At 36.4% G+C, this 16,407-nt stretch overlaps 1 protein-coding gene across 1 annotated transcript in view; it reads left to right on the forward strand.

Annotated features, from left to right (window-relative positions):
• Positions 1-16,407, forward strand: part of LOC108973837 (dynein heavy chain 3, axonemal) — a gene marked incomplete at its 3' end in the record, with an annotated part of 90,313 nt that overhangs the window by 46,587 nt on the left and 27,319 nt on the right. The window contains 6 exon segments of the mRNA XM_018941337.1: positions 2,263-2,334; positions 2,462-2,605; positions 3,916-4,098; positions 4,992-5,197; positions 7,832-8,149; positions 8,909-9,140. Coding sequence (XP_018796882.1) covers positions 2,263-2,334; positions 2,462-2,605; positions 3,916-4,098; positions 4,992-5,197; positions 7,832-8,149; positions 8,909-9,140 — 1,155 coding nt within the window.

The raw sequence follows: 16,407 nt of genomic DNA on the forward strand, positions 1-16,407 counted from the left end.
TACTTTTTGGTTCCAACTAACATCCGTCCATGCTTACCTCGTTAAACGCCTTATATACCATATTCATTCACATGAGAATTTTATTGCAACAACAAACAGCACTAGATTCGTAAATCAAAGGTATTAAAACGAAATAGGCAATAAGAATATGTTATTKGGCAGCCCGTATTAGAAGTGACTRAATTATGTAAATTTGAGAAGTAATGTGATTTATTCCCTAGAAAGCCAAATRTATGCATACATATATATTACATGTAAATTTTGGRGTATGRTTTACCTTTTGATCAGTCGAAGCTCGTGCGCGATTTGAAATTGAAAATATCCATAATGGGAAATGTTAATGATTGAGATTAGCATCTGTTCGCAAATTTCAAAGTCATCTCTACTGTAGTACTTTTATTGATAAACAAACCAAATRAAATAAATAAACCAGACTTCCATGAGAATATTCAAAATTTACGAGAATGTTGCCATTGAGATTATGTAATTTTTTTGACGACTACTCCTAGAACTTTATTCAAAAACCCACGCAGAATAAATTGGCAGCCAAATAGCCAATATAAAAAAGAAATCTAGGTTTCCACACTTGATTTATCGATTACAACTTCATAAACGTCATTAAATGTATAAAGATATTCAAGCTCTGGTAAATTACATGGACTACGTGGGCTGGAAAGTCGTTGGCCTGACTRAGAGATAATCAACACAAAAGTCTAGCCTTATCTTAGACTACTTACCTTAACTAGACTATCATCAAAGTATCATGGTGTCTCAATCAGTTCTTATCAAGTTATTAGMCTCCAARTACCAGTTTCTATGCCACCTTGTAACAATGAATGGAGCATGGTTACATCTCAGTTCAATCAGCTGCCCGTTGAAGTTTGTCCCAAGCGCGAAAGCCCAACAAATGGGTGGTAAGATTTTAATCAGTATTTTTTGGAATTCACAGGGAGTCATTCGATGAGAACATGGTTGAACAATTCATAAACAATTTTTCTATGTCCAGTTTTATATACTGTATATACCAATTATAAATTTCTCTACTATATTTTCTTCACGACGTTGCTCCGCTTACGGACATAATATAAGATATCAACGCGAAAGCTGCTCTCAGAGTCATTAAAACTGGTTACTCAAGTGACTGTGAGCATATGGACTTTTCGCACACTATGGTTTCATTCCAGAATACATGGTTCCGGCAGCACTAACTGTGTTTTCCCTGCTCACATACCTGCGATGGAAGTATGAGAAGTAAGAGCGAGGGCGAGCTTATTTACATATGGATATGGATGCTTCTTACCCCGGGGCGCAGGCATCTTTAGAGTGTTGACTATCCACTTCGATTGTTAGCATTGAGCTCGCTGACTAAACTAAAACTAAAACTCCTTACTTCTGGCATCAAGTTACTGATTTGGATTTCTGGTCACAGCAAATCACAGGCAGATGTAAGGTTGATGAGTGCGCTAGGTCTCATAAGCTGCAGAATAAAACGGTTATGAACACCGTTGGCTTCTTCTGGTTCACTACTGCACCTAAGCAGAGTCAAGTGCTCTATCGAYCGCTGATATCTATCCATAGGAYCTGATTTGACAATGGGMTTTACATAGCGTTRTAATTGGAAACCTACGTCATCTTGRGGKATCAGCCAAYCGACATAATYTACTTTAWCCTAACTTAACCTGAYCTATCCTKAATTWTTTTAAGTGTGGGATACCTTACATATTATAATTTGAAAAACAACACCAAATCGCACAAGTGGAAGTATTTTTTTTATACTATCTGGACCATAAGATGACGTAGTTAACAATTTGAAGGAATAATACGTAGTATTTGCTTCAGATGATATCAAGTTGACCTGTCTCACAAAACCTGTAGTGGGTAGTTGCCAGATACACATTATTTCSTGTTGAATAATTTTCAAGAAGGGAGAGCTCAATAGCAATGTTGATGTTTATTTTTTGTTGGAAAGTTATAAGGATGATCTTAACTGAAGTATTTAAAAAATGTGATGCAGTCTATATGCTCTCTATTTTGTTTGATGTTGGTGCTTTGATGGTAGTTAGTGATAGTCAGCGCTGATAAGAATCCATGTCAAAACTGATTATTCAAAAAAAGTATATAAGCCATATGTATTATTTAAATAGTTTTACCTACAATTTTTTGCATGCCATACTTCATTATAACATTATTCATTATTTTACTTTAAAGTCAACACGGAATTTGTGTACATATGTACATATGTCTGCTTGTTTTACATTCCAGGTACAAGAGACCATCATGTCGAAACTGGATCGGCGACGAAAAGGCGTMTACGGTCCACCGCTGGGCAAAAGGGTAAAATTGTGCAATAGCTTCATGGCATAAAAAATTATTAATTTACAAGGATTCACTTTATTTTAATTATTTCGTTGCAACACGTTAACTTTTTACTCTTTCGCTGCTKTTTTCGTTGTTTTTGCAGTGTTTAATATTTTGCGATGATGTCGCCATGCCATCAAAGGACACCTACGGCTCACAGCCGCCACTCGAGTTGATACGCCAATGGTTGGATCACGGCTACTGGTCTGATTTGGTGGATACAACAAAAATTGAATTGGTCGATATGGTAAGCAGACTGTGGCGGAGACGGGGRTGTGTGTTATTTAAATTGTTTATATTGGTGACTTTTTAACAGCAAAAGCTCTCTATGGTGGGCAGCAAAAAACAAGTATGCAGAAATACACATGCACACTGCTACAAACACATATAACATATACACACATATGTATATTTGTACATATGTTGTTGCAAAGTTGTAAAATTGCTCATGCGGGTGTAAGTATGGATGTACGCACATGTGTGGGTGTAAGTGGCAGCACCGATATCGGTTCGTAAACAAAACACACTTGGCCACGTAGTTGTTCGGCGTGTTTTAAGTTGATTGCTTAAATTTACAACAAAAATAACATATTTACAAAAAACTGCCACATGAATGCAAAAGAGTTTCCATTTAATTAAGTGTGAGGACCTTTGATGACCCTGCTGCGTCCGAGCAGGACGAAACTTGTTTGCTGTGAAATTGAGCGCAGCACAGCAGCCGAAAAAATCCGTTACTTTTTCCCCCCCCAACACTTGAATTTTTATATGTAAATGTATAACAACCGAAGTGTGAGTGGAGCCAAGACTGCAGGAGGAAAATGCACGAAAAAAACGCAACCGACGAACGCGTGTTCGGCAGCATTTTAATATAATATTGAAAAAATACAACAATTTTGTAATATTTAAAACTTTTTGCACTCAAACAAAAACAAAAAAAAAAAGAAACAAAGGCACACACACACTCATACATGCAAACATACCGCTCAAACCCTAATTGGCTGTGCAAGTGTTTAACAGTAAAAGCCAGCGGACACACACTCATGCATGGCATATACAGTACGTGTACTCACACATTTGGGGGTACTTCCGCATATTTCGGCTCATTGGCAACGCGGTTAGCTGCCCACACAGCCAGTCAACCACCAAATTGCCGTGCATATTACAAAAGTTTGCATTCCAAAGTTGTTTTTCGAAACAATTTTTACATTTTATTGTTCTCATTTGACTTCAACTTTTTGCTGTTGTTATTGTAGCTTTTCGCTTTAACATTTTATTTATTGCTTTCATGCGAAAATGAAAATAAATTCTTAACATTTTTTAGTGGCATGGCAAGCAGAAGCAACAACAAAAAAGTTGCAAGTTAAATAAAATAATGCGGAAAAGCTGCAAAAGCACACACAACAATAAAAACAAATGTAACTTGTCCATGTGTTGTTTGTTTGGTCATTGCGATTGTCTTTTTTCATATTCTATGGTTGTTGCAATCATTCATTGGCTCTTCACCCTCCTCTCTCCCTATAAAATATCTCACTCTCTCTCAATTATTTATGTATGCAGAGTTTCGTCGGCGCYATGGGGGTGCCGGGTGGCAGCAACTTTATCTTTCCGCGTTTCTATCGACACACATTTCTCGTCAGTGTGGACTCGTTCGAGGACTCGACCATCATTAAAATATTTACGGCGATTGGCGATTGGCATTTCGCCAAGGATTATCCGGAAAAGGTGGCGCTGCTGGCGCGGGTGAGTAATAATGCAGTTAGCAAGCTAAAAACAAACAATTATGAATATATATATATATTTATACGGATTATAGTTAGAGCTCTCGTATGTTCATATACACATGCACACACATGTATTTATATAAAACTGATTAGYTACCAAGGTAATTTATCTTGGATGTGCGACGAGGATATTTTTCCGTCGTCGAATTCTGAAATAATATTTCTCAGGCTATGGGTGTGTTTARTAATGTCAGAAATAAAGGTTGGCTGTTTTGGATACGAATAAAAAATGATTTTAGAGAATTAGTATAAAGTAGAGTTATATTTTTCCGCTTTTAATATCAGGAGATACATTTGTGCCTAGACGAATTTGTATACGCAGTCACYTCACCCTCCTCCATACAACTTTGCCAACTAGCATCCTGTAAGATTTTAAACCTAACCGCTTGAAAGGACAAGGGGTTTAGTAGATCTCTACCCTTCTCTTCTAGATTAGAAGGAACTCGCAATCGCACAGGAGGAAGTGCAGGATCCAATTCAGTCTCTTCCGATGTGAGTGTGGCAAGAGCACCATACGATACCGCCACACGAAGTAGTTTGATGCTCTTTAAAGTGAAGATATTACAATTATACTTCCGATATATTACCCTCGTTCTCCTCCTATCCGAACGAACTAAGAAGTGACTTACTGACGCCAGTCCTTACCGACTACTAATAATACACTTAAGAAACTTTCCCCAGTCTAGCATTTTTTACTACACTTAGTTCACCAACACTTTCATGAAACACCACTTAGATTCATAAAAAGTATATATAATAATATTAAAAATCTTTATACGTCCACATACATATATATTTAGATACATAAAAATGTTAATGTTTGAAGCATGTGCAATTTTCATTTGATTTCAGGGTCTTGCCGAAGCAATGGTCAACGTTTACCGTCAAGCATTGAGGGTATTCCTGCCAACACCCGCCAAATCTCATTATACATTCTCGCTACGTGACATCACTCGCGTCTTTCAGGGCATTGTCCTCGTTCCGGCGAAAAGGCTGCAGGAAGTTGAGAAGCTTGGCCGTTTGTGGGCTCATGAAACGTATCGTGTGTTTTACGATCGGTTTGTATGCGCTTATTTTAATGCTTTCGAGCATGTATATATATGAACCCACAAATCATATATAGAAGTATGTAGATATCCTTACCTACAAGAGAATGGCAGATAAGCAGAATGRTGTCAGACAATTTTGTGGTCGCCACTTTTCGCAATTACACATTTTTTACATTTTTAGCTCGCTTTTTATTTGCGGATACATGTCCGGAGCTAAAGTTGCTCTTAAGTTTTTATATGGTCCCGCTGTCGGTTATGGTCGTTSGTTTTGCGGTAATTACAGCGCGCTGCATATGCGAGTTACTCACGGAARTGATGCATAGCTTTACATATGTTGACGTGACGGAGTTTTGAGTGTGRCCTGGAATTGGGTTAATACTTTTGAAGTAGCAGTTCCACTCAATTTTGTGTAATTTTTTTATGGGTACAGAAATTGTCTTCGACAATTAAATATAAAATTATATAGTAGCAAAKCCTTGTAATTAAAACCGGAGGATAACTAAGAGACAACAAGAAGAAAGTATTGGCCTATAAGTGCCCATTTCTGGTYAATAGGAGAGGAATTTTATGCCATCAGGACAGTGAGAGACCACACATATCGATTGTGACTCGCCAGAAGYTCTGGGAGCTTGGTTTAGAGTTTCCTTTGCTCTGTCTGATGCTACCTATGGCGAATGATTTTGTTAAAGAAAAATTGTCTTCAAGTTTGTGATAATAAACTTCCTCTTTGTTTTTCCATTTGGAACGAGGTTTTCCATGAWTCTGACAAACGATACAAAATTAAGTTAAATCGGTTCAGCCTAACTATCCTTCAATAACCTAACCTTCAATAAGACTTTTTTACGGCTTTTACGGAAGACATTCCAACACATTGATTGTTAGGCCATAAATAAAAAATATATTTCATTAATCCGAAGTCAACAAGTCTACATGTTAGTTATTGTAAATGTTGCCGTACTCTTCCAGAAAATGAGGTAAGTCTTTAATATTCACAACTATTCACAACTGATATTTAAGGCCAMTGTCAGAGTGGAAATGAGAAGCGCTGACATAAGATGGCGCTACTTGTAGCAATAAATACCTGCATGTGTCTTCTTATGYAAATTGCTCCAAGTTATGAGAGTGAAAGTAAACATCAAAGCGGCTTTTAGTGATCCCAAGAGGGCAAAGCAACATAGCAGATTGTGCATAGGTTTCCCGCTTGAATCCTTCTTGCTATTATTAGCGTTTKACCCAACTATTTTGAAAAAGCTATGCAACCGCTTGACCCGTTTTACCGCATCGGTCTTCGCTTGAACTTTTATCGCTTCAACCTTCGGGTTTAAATAATACCTTCGTGACKTCAAAAAACCGAGCAACCAAAAGTCTGTAAAGTTATGTGAAGACTTGCTTTTGTTTGGTGGAACTTACAATAATTATGCATAAAATTTAATGACTGCTAGTTTTAATAATTACCGATTTYGCTTTGGGTAGAAAGATGAATTTATGAATGCATTTCAGTCTGTGATAAATCCGACTTTATTTTATATGGTTTTTGGTTTATTAAGTTCATTAATTTAATGTTTTTACACATTTTTCACAAYTTATTAACTCMCTTAACATATTATAATTTATAATTTTTAATTTAGTTTACATTTCATTTGTCAGGCAGTGGCTTGTTTGCCCCTCTTGACTACTTCAGTACCACTATGCCACTCAACTATTCTCAACTATACTACCATACAGTTCGAACATTGTTCCAATTAAATAAATGTTCGTAGTTTTTGGTCAGAAGTGCATTCAAAAGACACATGTGAACCTTTGACCCACAGGTTCCACTCCCACATATACCTATATAATATCAAATTGAATATAGTCAATAGTATTTTTAATCAGATGCCCTTAATATTCATCACTTTTCTACTCGTTAGGTTTGAGCTCTAYTCTCTTGATTCGAAATAATGCATATAGACCGTGAAACCAAAACATTAAAGTGGACCATTTGCTAGTTTAATTCTATTTTATTATGCCGGTCTCTAYCTTTTATCTTTTATACTCTATTTTATTTAAAAATAATTCTTTCTGGGAAATCATGAATATGATCAATATTTCTCACTTTTGTATTGTGAGAAATAAATAAAATATAATTTTTTTTAAATATGTGATCATTTGATGTACATATTATGAACTAAAGGGAAAAAGCATGCATCTAGCCTTTAGTAAGAACTTGGTTCCAGCATTCTTTAGAGCTTTCAGGTCCTTAAATTTGCTATATTTTAAATTTGAATCTATTTTAATCAGATCTAGCACCGATTTATTAATTTTTCATTCTTCCACTTTCATTGCKCACAAAAACAAATTGCATCCGTTGGCTTAGGGCTACACACGCAAACAACCTTAAAATTACTATACACATTCTATTCTACTTGTCGGGCATATCTGCTTTTGTGCACACCTCTCTGCACCGTGTTACTACGGTTACTTTAACCGCATTGATATAACAATTCATAAGCATGCAGCAAACCGCATGAATGCTATTGCACGCCTTGCACTAAGCGCTCTTTGCTGTCGGAATTTCCCGTGCCACTGATTGCATCGCAATCTCATATACGTATGTCTTATTGTTGTTTTTGTTATTCTAAGGATTATACGTTATTATTGCAGGCTGATTGAGAAGCGTGATCGCGACGCACTGCTGGACATGGTGAGCAACGCATGCAAAACGAATATCCGCTTCCCCCTGGAGCAGGCGTTCGCCGACCGCATGGCCGATCCCAGCGCCAAAGTGAGCGATGATGATTTGCGAAATTTATTCTACGGTAATTATTTGCAACCAGATGCGGATCCGAAAATTTACGATGAGGTCGAAAGTTATGATAAATTGGAAAAGCTGATGCACTACTATCTGCGCGATTACAATACATTCTCGCACACGCCAATGGATTTGGTGTTGTTTCGCTTCGCCATCGAGCATATATCGAGGTGAGTTAAGTGGTTGTGTGGCGGTCACCAACAATATGCGTTTTTTTTTTTTTGTATGTGGGCGATGCATTATCAGCACAGACAATGCAGTTAATGCACGTGTGTGAGCGCGTGAGTGCTTTCCACAGCGGCGATGCAGCACTGATAGGCTTGCGGCTGCGTGCGTGCGTGGCGTTTACGTGACGTATTTCATGCAACGGTGAATTGCAGCCAACCAAGTGTGTGATTGCACATGCAATATTTACAAATACGGCTGCGCATGCACGCACACCCACACACATACACAAAATTAAGCATACTTGCTGGCATACGCTTGTCAACACAATATGGCAACTCTATTAATTTCATGTTTTTTGCGGTAGCACACTGCTGGCGCCGCCGCGCATCACACACACACGGATATCTGCATATCTGCATGTGTGTGTGGCCGCTGCTGCKCGCCATCGCGCCCAATTGTYTGGCCGTCCGCACTTTTGCGCTTGCGCTCGTGTGGCTTGCAACAAAACCGCTGTGCAACCAGTGTCCGTGTTGCACCGCTGGTCATCAAACCGACACAACACCGAAATTCACTTATCCGTTCATCTCCGCGCCATGCCACGCACAATTCACTCATTGCCGCACTCACCACTCACTATCACTCACACATTAATATCAACATCAATCGCACTCATTTGTTGCATTTCATTTGATTTCATGCATTGTTGTTTTCGTTTATCCCGATGGCGCTTCTGTTGTCCTGCAATTGCTTTGGCCCGCCAGAGTCTCGCGTGTGTTGCAGATGCCGCGCGGCAATATGCTCATGGTCGGCATGGGCGGCTCGGGACGTCGCAGCTCGTGCAGATTGGCTGCCAGCATTGCCGATTGCCGCCTGATGACGATTCAAGTGACAAAGACATATTCGCAAACCGATTGGCGCGATGATCTGARAAAGATACTGATGACAGCCAGTTTCAATTTAAATCACACGGTCTTTCTTTTCACCGACGCGCAGGTGAGTTGAAATGCTGAAATGAGTGGAATTTGCCAAATATTTGCATTCCCTTTGGCAGCGCAAAAATGCAAAATCACAAGAAAATTGAATTTTTGGAATTTAAAACGTATTTACACACGTGTCCGTGCGTCTGTGTGTTCACGTGACATTCATATTACAATATGATTCTGCTGAGTTTTTGTGTAACCTTCAATTCACAAATTCTATAATGATGAACCAAATATGAACTTTCTATTAGGTTATAGTAATAAGAACAAGTAAGGAAGAGCTMAATTCGGGTGCAACCAAACATTTTATAGCCATGCAACTTGCCAAAATTAAAACTTCAATTTTCCCTTTTTYAAACAAAAATTTCAAAATATAGCGAATTTCTTTATTATTTCCACTGATTTTTGAACAGCTGTAACTTTTTTTCAACTTCTCCAAATAATTTTTTTTTTTTTTTTGGTTAAATGAAGCTTTCAACCTCACCTTTGGTGATTGGTAGCACTGGAGCTATACGGTTGCTACAACGTAACATAATACGAAAMGATTTTTTCGACTACCCAATATATATAACCCTATATTTCGATTAGTGTTAGGTGATACAAAGAAACCGTTAGGTGAACAAAACTATTGTATTCTGTAGCAACATGTTGCAGGAGTATAAGAATGACTAGATTAGGGACAAGCATTGTTACCACTTTATTTCAGATGTTGGTCGGGGCGAAAATCGTATAATTTTTCAAAAGAGAAGGGAAGTTTTAAAAGAGCRTTTTCGGTAATTAATTATCAAAAATCTAATTTTCGACTTTAATATCTCGTTTAATTTRGCTATTCCTCTGAATCCGCTGAAAGGGGATTTACAAAGCTGAAGTTCTCACTTTTCTCTATTCCCAGCATAATGAGTTCACGTCAATGGCCTGTGGAAAMTATATTTTTTTAAGCGGTCATGATTGACAACCGTATGTAAAATAGTAAGCGTAACATAAACCGCTCTCTGCAATAAATTATTTTACTCGTACTAGACTGGATTGACTGTATTGATTATGCGAGCCCATAAATAAGAGCACATCATAGGAATGTTAGTCTATGCAACTACTTATAGCCTAATGAGTTATTTATAGCGTCCAAAATCTATATGTGACCATATTGGCTCGCATGTCAAACTATATGCATTGTATGAACTGCCAGTCGCAATTTAGTCGTACACACATACATTTACTGTATGTTCACTGAGTGACACAAATACAATGCATTATTTGCGAATATCGGCTTATTGAATCTATAATTTATTCTCATAAGCAAACTGTGCCACCAACTCATTAATATTAATACATGCTTATGAATATGAGTTGCAAGTGTGCATATGTATGTATGTGATTGCACGTCTTGTCAATATATTGGCAAGCGTTCAACTCAATTGTTAGCTGCCCAGGTAATATTAATTAATTACAAAAATAACAGCTCCTAAACAGGGTAATGAGAAGTTCATTCTGCAATGTGAATAATATTTCCTCATACATATATAAATTAGTATATAGGTATATAGAAACCTGGATCCACTGCAAGAAACAACATATATGCAATAAAGGAGCAACTATAATTATGTATAAAGAGCGAGTTGGTAGAGAGAATTGCATTTGAATAAAAGGAAATATTTGTCTTTTTGAAATTTGAATATTTATGTGCCACTTCTATGCTTCAATAATTTTCTTTTCCGATAGGAAAGATGAGTATCATTTCATTATGAAATTCTTCCCAAACCGACGTATTTTACTAATAGTGGCAATTTAATCTTCATATTATATAACATTTTTATTATCATGAAATATTATGAAGACAACATATGATACTGATACCACTACTGCACTACTGGTGGACACGGAAATTATAATACTAGAGCTCAATCGTAAAGTAGACAATATATTAATAACTTAGCAAGAAGTTTTGATGCAGTTTTTAATGACTTTTAAAAATGTATTAGATATTACTAAATGACAACCTGACTTAGCAATTTTATGCTACTTGAAGTTAAGAATATTTCTGGAAATGRATAGCAAGTATGCTTAAAATCGTAGACATAATCAATATAGGCATTATAAGTATATTAAAATATATTTTATTGAACCATAAGAAATCATAGTTACGTACATCATATGTCTCGATTCGTCAAGTGTAGCGAAGCGAATGRACTTTCTATCATGAATCGATCTTTTTGAAGATGAGTAAACGAACACAGTTGGCAAGTGCTTATTATAATATAATAATAGGTAAAGTTTAAGAAATCATTTGACCATTTTTGTAGATTTTGTTTACTCTATATGATATTTTCATACATTCTTGGCACTTTTCGTTGATTTGTAAGCCTTTAATTATTGTATTTTTCGCATATTGTTTTATAGTTTATTTATAAATTTTGTTTCCGTCAATTAAAATGATAAGCAAATGTAAACTATTTCCAAAATCCAAAAAGATCTCTCTTATATAAATAATGAAAACATAAAGGATCCTCATACAACTTATCATATGATCATTACAGGGTATTTCGACGGCAATGGGATCTTATTTAAAATAACCTGACAATGCCAAGTTGTTCAATAAGTTTCGTTGTTCGCTAAGAAAGGGCATTGCTGCTAGCCAAATGTTTTTTGTTTTGTTGGTACACTCTTCATATGAACGTATRTATATGTGAAGTTTCGTTTCAATCTTTCAATTCATTCTTTGTTTACAAGCCATTTAATGTCGTTGTGCCACAGTATTTTTTTACAATGGAAAAAATTGAATAACGTGCAATGTTAAAATTCTTACTTTTGGAAGGTGGCAGAAATTCACGAACGAATGTTAAAAGTGTATAATGATTGTTCACCTACAATTATAACAGTAGAAAGATGGGTTGCTGTATTTCAACGTGGCCGTACAAGCCTTGAAGATCGTCGATTGACGGAGAGAGATTTAATAGAGGTTSTACACATCGCATTAGACCGTGTGAGCCATATATTGAATGAAATTTCGGCTTTTAGAAAGCTGTGTGCGGCTGGATGCCGCATTCGCTAACAATGGAACAATAACACACTCGAATGCGACTTTCTCAGCAACATTTGAGGCGTTTTGAAAAGGATGAAGTSGATTTTGCGCCTCGATTTATCACTATGGATGAGACWTKGGTCTATCACCATGATCTTGAATCAAAAMTARARACCAAAGAGTGGTGTGAACCTGGTTGYTCGGCTTCGAAACGAGTTCATGTCCGGAAATAAGCCAAGAAGGTTTTGAGATCCGTGAGGAATTTTGTTGGTGGATTACTTCAAAACTGGTAAAATAATTAATTCTGATTATTATTGCATCCTTTTGGACCAGTTGAAGAAAAAACATTTGTGAGAAAAGACGCGGTTTGCAGAAGGAAAAARTCTTTTTTATCAAGACAATGCACCGTGTCACAAGAGCATTTTGACAATGGCTACAATCCATAAATTTAAGTTCGAATTGTTGGAGTATCCACCATACCATATTCACCAGATTTTACCCCGCGTTTTTCATCAAACGAACAGGTCATAAGGGCTGTATTTTGCAGACCTTCCGGATTCTCACTTTAGGGATAGGATTCAAAGATTGGAGTATCGTTGGAGTAAGTGTATTCATGTTCACGGAGAGATTATAAAATTGTGTTTTTCTTACCAAACGAGAAAACCTATTAAGCAACCTGGTATTTCATTTTGTAATATTTTATTTTTTCCTCAAACATTTTGTTTCCATACATATGTTTACAGAGAATCTACGAGACTATCGATATACAGACCACTCGACAGTTTCGATAGATAAAAAATACTATCGATAACACCATCGATTGTTATATTGCTTATACCTSTTTCTGATCAAAATCGCCATTGAGTATATTACATATAAAGAATTATTTCATTGCTTTCTTATTACCCTCACAAAACCTAACACAACTTCAACAGGCATTCTATACACCTTCGCTCCATGTAAATAGCTGGGTACCGCAACTTCATTAGTACTTTCATACATATATTTACTGTATTGCCTTATCTGYACGAACAATATGCTCATGGCCATAATACAAAATCAAATTACAATGAGGCAAAGTGCATAAATAGTCGCATTAGGCAATGTAGTGCAAGACAAAGTGCCGAGGCAAGCGGTTGTGGAGGGAGTCAGCACGCCAGTCACCAAGCAACAATTCAACTAACAATAAATATTAATTTTACACTGTGTTTCGCCATGCAAATAGCCAACAGATTGTAGATATTACATACTTACTTGTAATACCACTGAAGACGACATGGCCACACAAACCGATGGGTGACTGACGTCGATATAGTTTCCATAGGTGYATTCAAAGTATGTAATACATAGATACGCAAGGGACGGACCATGGTAAAYAAACTCTGTAGGAAATTGGAAATATTAAAAAGAGGTATTTTTACTCCGCAACTGAAATTTGATATTTAAAGTGATGTATACTATGGTAGTTAGGCAGCTGTGGTGTATATCTGGCTATACTGTGGTGAAATTAGTAATTTTTGTTTTCAAAGCATTCAACATATTTCTTGYTTCAACACTCAACAGTTTGTCTAATAGCAGTTGTGGGATTTAGGTTTTCTATAACATGCTCTGGAGTTTAATTAAATTAACTACATTTCGGTTTTAGTATTAAGCATATTTCTCTAAATTTCTCACGGGTCTATATATGTATATATATATATGGGTATATGTATAAACCCAAGTGGTCCAAGAGAATAGCAACATTTATTGTTTCGCATGACATTCGACGAGTGATGGGAGAATTTTGCCAGCAGCGGCAAGGATCATAAGCAATTTACACGCCCACAATTCACACAAACAATAGTGGAGCAACTATGAATGCATTAATTGTACACTGCCATGCTCTATATTTATATGTATATTTATTTGAATATCAATTTGCATACCGGCATATATGTACGTGTATAGGTTTATCTAGGTCCAGAGTAACAATTAGAAATTGTTGCCGATACTGTGGCAGAATGTGTAGACATTGGTAACAAATGTTAGAACAAAATCAATTAAATTGTATGACAAAACTACCAACAATACACTAGAAATTTATTGTCGAAATATGGATTTACAGTTATATATGTTTTATACTATATGTTTACTTCGACTCCTACAAATTGTGTGGTCATTTATTAATATGTTAGGTTAAGTCTCAACAGGAAATATTATTGTRATAAGCAATAACGCAGGCAAAGTASTGGAGCTCTGCATATATSTATGTAGTTAGTCGATCTCTAAAGGTCTCTTTTGGTACTAAAAATGTATCATTTACAGCTATTCACTAAGGACTCGCATGATTTCGAAACCCTATGAAGGGGTAGAATGAGGCCTTATTTTGGACCATTGAGGACTAAATATTTAGAAAGATTAATAGGTATTTGTACTTAATATAAGACATTAAGTCGTGGTTTATTCCTCGAAATCACATTTTTGGCTGAACATGGTACACAGTTTCAGTAATAGTCAATAGTACTTCTTCAAATTAAGGGAATTTAGTTTCCAGAAAACGAATCGTACATCACCAAAGCAATGAAAACTTTAAGTTCAAGCTAGAATGAATTTTATCATTCTGTCGCTGAATTCAATCCAAAGATCAAAACTAAATCTGAATATCAACTTTTTTGTAGTTGTTGTTGTTGTTGTTGTAACGGCAGAATGATTTTTGTAGTCTTCCTAAGCTATTGATCGCATAAGTTTTACAGTTCCCGGCATATTCAATATTAATTGCCGAAAGGACCAGATTAAGTCTGGACCCGGCTTAGAACACATAATGTCCCGGCAGAGGTGATATTCTCCATTTATGAACTTCATTTTATACTCCATAATCCAGCGATAGGTGCAGAAGTTTGTACACATACCAGTAGCAAGTAATAGTTGCCTGTGTCAAAGGCATAAGCATTCATCCAAAAAGGTAGTGAGTTTGAGAAGATTATGCAAATGCATTCAGCACAAGCAATGTTGTGTGCACAGACACATTCACCCTGAGTTTCTCCTTGTATGTTCGCACGCCATTCTCTGTTTGTGCAACAACGACATAAATACATCATAATTTTGGCCGTTTCTGTATTAATGTGTGGATGCTGTGGTGTTGAATTAACTGCCACAATAAATGCACTTCCGCTTTTGTCAAACACATGTAAACAAGTGTTCTGCCGGCAACAGCAACTAATCGTCTATTCATCATGGGAACACCATGTCGTCGACAGCTGCATGTATGATTCAAATTGTCGTTGTTGTTGTTATGTTACTAGGCAATTATATATGTATGTAYGTATCTTGCATAAGCTTTCTTTAATTTGTCAGACATGAAGTGGAGCCAATTTAAATTCTATATGATTTTCTTATGACCAAATGCCGTAATRAGAATTTATTTCGAGAACTTCAATTGAAAATCAACACCTGGAATAATTTTAGTAGCCTAATGCATAAAGTGTAATTAAAATATGATTTAATTATGGAAATGTATGTAAATATCCGAATAAATATTTGGATTGGTTTGCGAGTATGTTATGCTCAGAGCAGTGGAAATGTGCAAYGTGTTGCTTTCTCATATACGTTGGTAGGCGCAACAACAACTTGCTATGAATAGTTCACAAACATCCCTTTTGTGAACTGTTGACAATGCTAGCCAATATAATACGTTGGTATACATAAGCCCAAATCGAATTAAAATAGAAACAAGTAAGGAAGGGCTAAGTTCGGGTGTCACCGAACATTTTATACTCTCGCATAAAATACCATATTTGTGTAAAGTTTTATTCCGCTATCATCATTGGTTCCTAATGTATATATAATATTATACAGAGAAGGCATCAGATGAAATTCAAAATAGCTTTATATTAAAAGAAGGCGTGGTTGTCAACCGATTTCAAAAATATTTCGTACATGTCATCAGGGTGTTAAGAAAATATTATGTTCCGAATTTCATTGCAATTGGTCGAGTAGTTCCTGAGATATGGTTTTAGGTCCATAAGTGGGCGACGTCATGCCCATTTTCAATTTAAAAAAAGACTGCGTGCAGCTTCCTTCTTCCATTTCTTCCGTAAAATTTAGTGTTTGTGACGTTTTTTGTTAGTCGGTTAACGCACTTTTAGTGATTTTCAACATAACCTTTGTTGGAGGTGGGCGTGGTTATTGTCCGATTTCTTCCATTTTTGAACTGTATATGGAAATGCCTAAAAGAAACGACTCTATACAGTTTGGTTGACATAGCTATAGTAGTTTCCGAGAT

Source organism: Bactrocera latifrons, unplaced genomic scaffold (genome assembly GCF_001853355.1).
Source record: "Bactrocera latifrons isolate USDA-ARS-PBARC rearing strain unplaced genomic scaffold, ASM185335v1 scaffold_502, whole genome shotgun sequence".
Lineage (NCBI taxonomy): Eukaryota > Metazoa > Arthropoda > Insecta > Diptera > Tephritidae > Bactrocera > Bactrocera latifrons.